Raw genomic sequence first — 9,789 nt, forward strand, 5'->3', positions numbered from 1 at the left:
TACAATTTCTTTGAATTGCATGCGGCACATCATTTAACACAGTAAAGACACAGGCAGAAATCCGGTTAAGGTATCAATTCACTCTTTTTTTATTTACAATTTTGTTAACTAACAATAGAAACAGGAAGTTAAATGAGAGTTTCTCTCTCTCTTTCCTGTTTATCAGGAATGATACTCTTTAACTGAAGCTGCTGTAAACTGTAAATACTAAACATACTTTTTACGTAAAAAAAAGTCAAGCCACCCTCCGGCCAAACAATACATATGTAAAAATGAAACATTGTTATGAGTCTATATTACAGAGCTAAACAAACGAGCTTCCTTGCATTGTATTTAAGCGTTAGCCTTTAACACATCTCAACTTACATGGCACTTTCAGGATCTTGCTTACAGCTCATTTTATTTGCACTGAGGTATCGTTTATGTCCAGAACAGGCCTCACACAGGCTGCAGTCAAAGCATTAGTTGATTCTGCATCTTCTCATTAAAATGTTTTAAACTGTTTCTGTTTGTGAAGTGAGGTCAGTAAATCAACATTTATTTGAAATGGTAGTACCCTTGGTAGTAAATTCAGTTTTCAGTGTAGGTGTTCCACTGTTTTTATCTCCTGCTCTTTCTTTCAGAAAGTGACAGAAGTGACACATGCAGCCCCTCTGACTCATGTTTCTAGGGGATGTCCATGTCTCCGTTAGAGGAATGGGAGTGGCATTTCTCTAAATCACATCCAGCTCTGTTGTCAACATTTTCTTTGCTCTCCTCGTCCTGATCCTCTGATCCTGATCTCCTTCTGAGACGCAGCCCGGGATCTCTCTGTGTCGGGATATGGAAGCTTGAATAGGAGCTTCCTAACGAGGGTCTCTTCTCTAAAAACAGCACAAAGAAAAACTTTAGAAAATAAAGTGGATGTTAACAGCAGGCAAGAATAAACAGACAAAGTGGTTTGGAGATCATGTTGCTGAAATAGAGAAAGGCTGTACAGGTCAACCCCCCCCCCGAGGAATTTCAGTAAGTATATTTACAGAATAGCCATTTATCTATTCCAATACAATCTCTGATCTAAGAAAACTGTCACACCAATCTTTACATGAAGGAAAGTTAAAGGTCAACCCAACCACAGTGCTGGCATTTAGTAACCTCAATACACTCTGCGGAAATAAGTCAAATGCTTCTGTAACATAAGACATAGGAGATTGTTTCAAGCACACACTTGTCACCACATAATATAAGGGTTCCTTGATTTTCTGTGAAGCAGTAGAAAGTTTGATTATCAGACATAAGACCTTTTTCACAGTTTTTTTGCACAATTCAAATTTGCACATGAAAACAACTGGAATGGAAACACCGAAAACATCGAATCTTTCTGGAACGATGACAAAATTGTTGTATAATAGCACCCATCAGGAGAATCAGCTGTTTAAATCGATGTGCTAAACTTCTAATATTGTAGTAAACGAGCATTTAATAGCATTTTCTTATGCTGATTTTCTGTAAATTAAATTAAATTTGTGCTGCATTTGGTTGGAAACCGGGCTTTACTACAGGTGTTAATAATAACATTAACGATGGCTCTGTCCTGATCACGTGTCCCAGAAAGCCATGAGAGTGTGAAAATGAGCCAGAATGTACAATACCAGGACCCTGAGGCAGCTAAATAGAAATCGGCCAATATTAATTTTTTTATCATATATACCTGTGCTTTTCCTACTGTGACATGGCAAAATGTTGTCTGTGAAACATGCTTGATGTCAAAAGTTTGCCCTTCCTCTGCTGGTGTAAAAGCTGAAAATGAAGCTTTAAATGCTGTATGTTTGTCATGTCACATGATGCACCATCTCGTCGTGAAGATGGGACACATACCGCCTGGTCCGATTGGTCGCATCAGTCTGTTCATCTGGACATTCCAGTGTTTGACGTTGGTGCTCGCCTGCCGAAGTTTCCGCTGGGCGGCCTGTCAGAGATAAAGAGGAGTTAATGAAAACACCTGACACCTGCAAGCGATTAAGAAATAAACTACTCTTAGCTTTAAAACAAACTACAACTTATATAAATGTCTGTAATAAGTATCTTTTCACAGCGAGGCTACAAAGGTCTGTCACTAAGAGATACAAATGACATAATGGCTCTCTTAAAGGAGATTAGCAAATCTGAAATAACACCCCATTGAGCACTAGTGATGCCATCATCAAGTATAGAATCCATAAAATGAGTAAAGTCTCCACAGAGTAAGCTGCGACCTTAAAACTATGGTTCTGGTTGGACTTTGATTTCATTGTACTGTTTTGAACAGCTGTTTATTTTGTTTCATTCATATCTGTGTTATACTGAACACTGTAAATTGCCCCCTTGTTTGTAACTACATGTAAATTTAACTTAAAAGGTGTGTAAGAGAAAACAGCAGCTGCTATTGGCTCAATATTTTATTCTGGTATCACACCGGAACCCATCAAACAAGATTTCCTCTAGGAGATAAGAGATCGATAACTTGGACTCAGTTAAAGGAAGTTCTTACGATTTGATTCTTTTCTTATTCACATTTGAAGCTTTTATTTTTTAAGTTCTTACCACTACATCCTGGTCAACCCTGTGCCTGTTGGCGCGGACCTCCTCCAGCTGCCTCTGAGCCTCATCCAGGGATCTTGACTTGACCTCCATTTCCTGTTTGAGCTCCTGCTTCTCCCTCTGTGTCTTCAGGATGTACTCCTCCTGTTCCTCCTGCAGGGACATCAGGGCCTTCATCTTCTCCTCTTCCTCGGCCAGTAACCTGTACACAACAGAGAACACAAACAGTAACATTTCATTAAAAAAAAGTATGATTGAATCCTCACTTTTTGAGAGGATCAAATATTAACATAATATTTCAGACATTATAATGAGCAAAGTTGTACAGAACCTAATGCATTTTATTAAATGTGATCAATTAATCAGAAACTTTTACTTGGAAAGGTTGAACGAGTGCAGAAACAGCGACACAATAGATCTTACTGATGGCAGCGTTTAACAACTTCCTCTGTTGGCGGTTCAACTTCCTCAGGAACATAACGCAACATGAACTCCTTTCAGCGGCTGAGCTTAATATCGGCTCTCTGCAGAGCGCACCTCCCTTCTTACAGCTAACAGATGCTTGTTTGATGGCTCTCAAACTAAACAAACGACTATTTATTGTGCAATGAAGGTGTATTAATGTCTCTAATCGTGTCTTATCGGAGATGGCTGGCCACATATAACACTCTACCCTGCTTGAGCATAGCGGAAGGCCTCCTCATCCAGCCTGGCTTTGATCTCCAGCTGCAGTGCCTCCTCCAAGCGCTTCTGCATCTCCTCCAGCTCCTTGATCCTCTTCCTCTGCCTCTCGGCCTCCTCCTCTTTCAGAACCATCTCTGCCTGCATACTGACCCGAGCCTTGAGAGGTACAGAAAGAAGCAAATGAATTAACCCTTATAGTTCAAAATCTTTTCTCCCTTCCTTCTTTGCCTCCACACTCACCTCCTCAGCCTCTCGCAGCTGGACCTCCAGGGCCCGCTGGAGCTGTTCATGCTGCTGGCGCCTCCTCTGCTCGTCCTGCTCCAGGAGGACCTGAGCCTGCTTTTGCGCCTCTTTCAGGAGATCCAGCTCCGCCAGCTTACGCTCCCGTTCCTCCTGCAGTGCCCGCAACCTCTGCAGCTCCTCCTCCTTGGACTGCCTTCTCTTCTCCCGCTGCTCGCGCTGCTCACGCCGCTTCAGCTTCAAATCTTTGTGGAGGGATGTTTTTCCCTCCACGTGCAGCCTGATAGCTGTTTGAATGGCTGTAAAGAAGATAATATTTAATGTTGTGATATGAAAATGAAGCTTTTAAGATTAAGCCATGACTTATTAGTGATCAAGTGTCCTCTACAGGGTCGCCCCCTTTCAGTCAACTAACTGGTCACTGGTCCTAGTTGACTAAGATTTATATATTCAATAAGTTGTTTTTTATGCTTTTTTTCATGCTGAATGACTTATTTCCGAGAAACTAATGAGCAGATACCTGGTAAATTTATGGATGATTTTTTTTGTTGACAAAACTGTTCGATTGTTAGTTGACTAATAATTTCTCTAATCAAGGACAGCCCCACTCCTCTGACCTGTAGTCCACTCCTGTCTCTGCTTGGTGTCTGAGGCGCTCATCTCATAAGTCTTGGAGAGGGTTTTCAGACAAAACATGCACCTTTTCCCATCCCGGTCTGGCAGCACCTGTTCAACAAGGAAAACATTATTTTAATGGATAAATATGACTTCTTCACATGTCTTTTAAATTTGTTGTGACCATTTTCTTAAATGAACAGTGGTAAGGAGAAAAAAAAGGTGAACTCACAGGGTAAAGGAAGTTTTTGATCCATTTTGAATGACCAAACACTATTTGATCATCTACTTCCTATAATAAAGCATGGTTTTAGAATGATTGCTTTGTTTCCTTTGGAGAACATGGTGCAGTGTGTAGGGGTCTTGCTGAAAAATGAACATAACTTGACCATATTTTTGTTTGCCATTACTACGTGTGGTACTGTGTGGCGTTGATTAGCTAATAATTGAGTCAATGTTCATGTCAAAAAGCCTCCAGAACAGCCCAGGTAACAATGGTTCCTCTACTGCAGGCTGCATAGTCCGAATGGGTCATTGATGAGAGTGTGACTTGTAGACTAAACTTGAGTTCAGTTCATTTATGCTCCGTACGATTTGTGAGGAAATTTGAAACAAACAATAAAATTGACTATGTCAAAACTTTTTGGATTATGACATATAAATATGTAGCTATGTCTACTTAGGGACTGTAAGAAAATGATCGGGGGTAGGGAGGTCCGACAAGGTGGAGGGAGGGGCAGGGAGGGGGAGGGCCTTAAGTGATGAGCAACTAAATGCTTCGTCCACACACTTTTGTCACAAGGCAGGAAAGCCCATTGCTATCGCCAGATAAGTAATTACTTTGTTCAGCAAGGTAGCTAACTAGCCAGCTGTACTCCAGTTAGCTAGTTAGTCAATTCCACCATGCTTCAATGCTACACCAGTTCCACCAAATGAGCCAAACGGCGGGATGGCAGGTCTAACGGTGCCTCTGTCTCACTCCCTGGCTCTCCGTGTCCGCTCTCTTCCCGTCGAGCTGCAACCACACTTTACTCACTGGGTTTTGCCACCATAACAACTTACAACATTTGTCATTTTCTTTTTTACTAGTCAAACAAACACAGAAAACAGTTCATGTCCGTTCTACTTCTATTCTGTTTCTATTGTAACATTGTATACATTTGATCCAGTTTTGGTTTCAAGTTGCAATTATGCGACCACACTAAAGAACTCTACATGACATACGTCCTGACGTCATCATCTCCCTTTACTTGACATTGAATGGTTTGTAGACGGGTTAAACATTTGGTCCCCTCCTCTCCCCATGTGCTACCACGGCTCATTTTGTTTTGTTGTGTTTTTACTTTTCCCAGTTCTGACAACAGCCAGCCAGAACTTCCTGTATTGGTCCAAGAGTCCAACCCATCCAAAAAACTGTTTTAACACTGGAACCAAACCAAACTGTTGCTCAGTTTGATCGGGACAGACACCAAGTCCTGTCGTCGGACCAAGATTCAGCTGTTTTGCACCGACCATGGTCGGTGTGATGATTTCACATCTGTCATTTTCAGATCAAAGTGCCCTTAGTCAAGGAAATGGTCGAAATTACAACACTGGGGAGGGCCTTGTTTTTTTTTTTTTTAAAGTGAGATATATTGTTCTGCCCTACTCCCACCCCAATCATTTATTCATATTCCCCTGCGACTCCTTGAATCTGGTTGCACACGACTATGGGTTGTGAACAATTCAACAAGTGTTTTATTTTATTTATTTTATTTGTCCTAAAGTGGTACCATTGTATATTAATTCATAAGAGAAACTGGTGAGGGGAGTCATAAAAAATCTGATAGTCATATTGTGAGCACTTTCAGCCTCATCTTGCGACATCTTTGGGCAACAACTGGATTAAAAAATAACACTTTGACTGAGGATGATCAGCTCCAGCTTCATACCTCCACACAGCAGTTCCCGTCCAGAACTATGTTGCCCTGACAGTCTTTGCGGTCCTCCCCGGAGTAATAGGACAAGTTGCTCGGCCTCAAGGTGAACCAGCGTTCCTTCCAGTTTCTCCTCAGCTGGCCTTTCTTCCACAGATAACCCTGCATTCACCCGACAGACACACATGTTAACTGTCACCAAAACAACGCAGAGCACGTCGTGACCCAAAACACAGACTTCTGGTTGCAGATGTGTCTCCTACCTCTTTGAGGACATCACCAACTATCTCCCTGTATACTTCCTCTATAGCCATGCTGATTATGCTCTTATCAATTCCTCTGGTCATCTTTCCCGAGTTCATCATCTCCAGAAAAACCCAAACTGTAATGCCGCTCTGCTGCACTGAATCTTGGGAGAAGAAGTCCTCTAATTCAACACAGTTGAACTCAATCGTCATAGCCATACATATCTTCTTGAGGAGGTACTCCACCTAAAGAGGAAAAGAAACCAAAGGTTTTGAGAGTGAACATTTTCGTGGTTCATTTGAATTTTGGTCTTCGCTGCATTATACTCAATTAAATAAGTTACTATCTTCTTCTACTATATACAAGTACCTTTTCGTTTTGTTTTTTGAAGAGCTTTGTGCTCAATTTTGCTTGCATTTAAGGGACTTCTCTCTAAAGGTTGCTAGATTTTATTACAGTTGGAGAGCTATTCACATTAAATGTTTGTTATCAGAGCAGTCTGTTTTTTTTCTTTGTTGTGCACTTAATTTTGTGGTTTCCACCTTCTAACATAAAACACCACAAAAGAGATCACATCAAGAATTTTAAGTTAAGTTGATTCTTAATTAAATGTGCTTTAGTAATAGTATTTATTACGCTGTAGTACTCATAACACCACAGATTTTCTTTTCACAGTGGTTGTTGTGTGAAGCAAGAACTAAAAATAAAACTGGATAATGTTTACTTATACTCAGCATGATATAAACTACCCTGCCCTTGAAATGTTGGGCTTTCTCTTGGCAGCAGCTGTGAAAAACACACGACAGGAAACCAAAATGAGAGTCTGCAAGTGAGAAACAAGCCCACACCGCTGCATGAAAAGTGCACCGTGTTCCATGATGGCAAGAAACAGGGTTTCAGGCAGGTATTTAGTGGCTGTAAGAGATCCAACACCACTTTTAGGTCACAGATTACTGTCTACAGTCTCTGAATTTTACACAAAAACAGAGCACAATAACTTGAATTATCCATGTGGCTACATTTAGAAACAGGTGTCACTATCATTATATGCAGCTAAAACCAACTTTGACTTTAAGATGTGCATATTTGTTTGCTTATATAACCTTACGATCCAAAATGCTTTTTGCAAATCACAATTTTTAATAACAAGAAAATAGTTTTTTTAAAGTTATGTTTTGTGATAGAAATTGTAATTATAAGAAGAAATTCATTTAAATCTAAATATACTCTATTTGAACCTACCTCGTCAGGGACCATAACCAATGGGTACTTGTCTTCAGAGAGAAAATTAAAAAGGCACCAAAGCCGAAAAGCATCCTTCTCTGGCAGAACAGTGCTACTGTTTTTGTCCGTCTGGTAGTTTTTCTTTGCCGTAAGTGTCCAACAGAGCTCATCTACGTTTTCCTTAATAAAAGAGCCCTCAATAACCTAGAGTCAGAAAAATAATTAGCATGCTTGACTACACAGCATTACAATTTGAGAAACAAAAAGAGCATATATTTGTGTTTTTATCACCTTGTCCAGGATGTATTTGTTGAGGTAAGGCATATAACCCTGACTGGAAACTGGACCATCATCGTCATCCCTGAAGTGCTCCTCCAAAGCAACTGGATCGTGTGGGATACTCAAGACTGTGCACAGGTTGTGGGACAGAACCTGGAAAATCAAGAAACTGTGTATATAGTAGACACCCTCAGAAAATATAGCGCAAGACTTTATGAGAAAGTGTTTATTTCTGATCTTTAGGGAACTGAATCTGCTGCATCTTAGGTCTAAAAATGATTTAGTTTGCACATACATCAGTGTGAAACATATATAAAAAACATTTTAAGACACAATGTTTGAACTGCAAAATTATATTAATGCAAGAGTTTTCATACATTTAATGCAGCTCAAAGTGCTTAAAAAATGTAGTATAAGTAAAATAAAATAGATTAAAGGCATAAGATAAATAAGATAACATAAACTACTATATGCAATCAGTGTACCACTACTATAAGTATTACTTTTGCTTTTACTGCAATATGTTTCTCTGAATAAGAGCGTGCAACATATTGAGATAGCTTGTGCATGTTATCAGACAACCAGTCCCCGTGTGTTGAGCCATAACCACATCCTGTCTCAAGTCTCCAATGCACTACAACATCTGTCAGTTTTGAGGCCGTGGCATGCAAACTGCTTGCTTCTGAGCGCGCCTCAAGAACATGGTGGCTGTACACTGGCTGCATGCATGAGACGGGATAAGCCAAGTCATGAGGCTGCCTCGCTGTGAGCATCGTAGAGGTGGCTGGGAATGGAGTCTGATCCACAGCAAGACCAAGAAGTGACATAACAATGAGATCAACAAAAATACAGAGGCTTCATTGACGCCCTGTGCCCAGAGACAACAATCACCAACATGTTTCCACTTTCTCCTCGCTCTCACTGTAACAATGTTCTTTTGACGTACACGGGCTCATGTCTATTCAACTTGCTTTTCTCTGGTCAGGTCCAGTGCCAGAGGACCCTTTGCACTATAAGCTGGTACATGGAGGCCCAGTGTAAGCACAGCTTGGAGATGAGGGCTCCCATTCATATACAGACTGAGAGCAAACTGTTACTCTCATGCTCTTGACAGACAGAGGTGCATATTGTGCCCTCTTTTCAGGAGTGAGAAAGCTTTTTACGCAAAATGCAGAGAACAAATTTGTTCATTGCCGGACCGCATGTGGTTTAAAAGCACAGGAAACATTGAGGTTGATCAGATTGCATACACACCTAGTTCCTGAAGCACAATGTCAAATGTAACAACGGCCGAGTTTTAATTGCTGAGCATTTAAAATATTTTCACCTCATCCTTCTCAGAGCAAGCCCACGTGATTGACTATGAATTGTGGTAGGAAATGAGGCAGCAGAATCAAAAAGTAAGTGAATTGTCAGACAAAAAAGGTCTTGTTTTCTTGGTAGAGGACCCCCCCACTCACCTTCAACTGGGACTTGGACACCTTACCGCTCTTCTCCAGATCCAGGGCTGTGAAACCGTACCAGATGGACTTGAGCAGCTCAGACCGCAGGTCCATGTCTGCAGCACAGTTACTTTCTGGTTTCCTCCTCTGTGTCTCTTCTTCTTCCCTCTGCTGTTGACACAGGGCCCCTGGGTGACAAGAAAACACCCACACTGTGTTGCTGCTGTCAGGCAGGCATTGGGCTTTAACCGGGGCGCTGGCAGTGACACCTGCAGGCCGTCAACAGTCACTGAGGGAGAGGGAGGGTCTTGATTGTTTGACGCAGTATTCAGATCCTTTATCAGAAAAGAATGAATTACAAGTAAAAGTCCTTGTTTAAATATAATGCTTTTGGTTGTGTTATAATATAGCTATATGTTATTATATTATGTGCTTTATTTTTTTCAAAAGCATTAACGTGTAATGTGCATTTCAATGTTGTATGTAGTCGAACAAAGTGGAGATAATTGTGACATCTACTTTATATTGTTGAGTACTCTCATTAAGTCATCATGTTTTATAAACTATATATGTTTTGTCAGTTA

The 9,789-nt window shown here is 40.8% G+C and overlaps 1 protein-coding gene across 1 annotated transcript; it reads right to left on the minus strand.

The window, feature by feature from the left end:
* Window positions 1–3: 3 nt before the first annotated feature.
* On the minus strand, window positions 4–9,371 carry LOC129099905 (differentially expressed in FDCP 6 homolog). Its single transcript, XM_054609339.1, has 11 exons — window positions 9,224–9,371; window positions 7,776–7,916; window positions 7,503–7,688; window positions 6,278–6,505; window positions 6,030–6,176; window positions 4,101–4,209; window positions 3,484–3,782; window positions 3,233–3,399; window positions 2,563–2,761; window positions 1,858–1,948; window positions 4–863 (listed from the first exon to the last, which is right to left on the minus strand). The coding sequence occupies exons 1-11, from the start codon at window positions 9,317–9,319 to the stop codon at window positions 667–669; spliced, it is 1,860 nt and encodes a 619-aa protein (XP_054465314.1). The 5' UTR covers window positions 9,320–9,371; the 3' UTR covers window positions 4–666.
* Between the last annotated feature and the right edge of the window lie 418 nt (window positions 9,372–9,789).

The sequence above is a fragment of the Anoplopoma fimbria genome, chromosome 12, assembly GCF_027596085.1.
Source record: "Anoplopoma fimbria isolate UVic2021 breed Golden Eagle Sablefish chromosome 12, Afim_UVic_2022, whole genome shotgun sequence".
Taxonomy (NCBI): Eukaryota; Metazoa; Chordata; class Actinopteri; order Perciformes; family Anoplopomatidae; genus Anoplopoma; species Anoplopoma fimbria.

Excerpts from the sequence above, each read along its gene's own strand:
- LOC129099905 (XM_054609339.1), bottom strand. The coding sequence starts at position 9,319 with ATGGACCTGCGGTCTGAGCTGCTCAAGTCCATCTGGTACGGTTTCACA. Across the intron at positions 6,177-6,277 it reads TTGGTGATGTCCTCAAAGAG|GGTTATCTGTGGAAGAAAGG; the intron begins GTAGGAGACACA and ends GGGTGAATGCAG. Across the intron at positions 2,762-3,232 it reads TTCCGCTATGCTCAAGCAGG|GTTACTGGCCGAGGAAGAGG; the intron begins GTAGAGTGTTAT and ends TGTTGTGTACAG.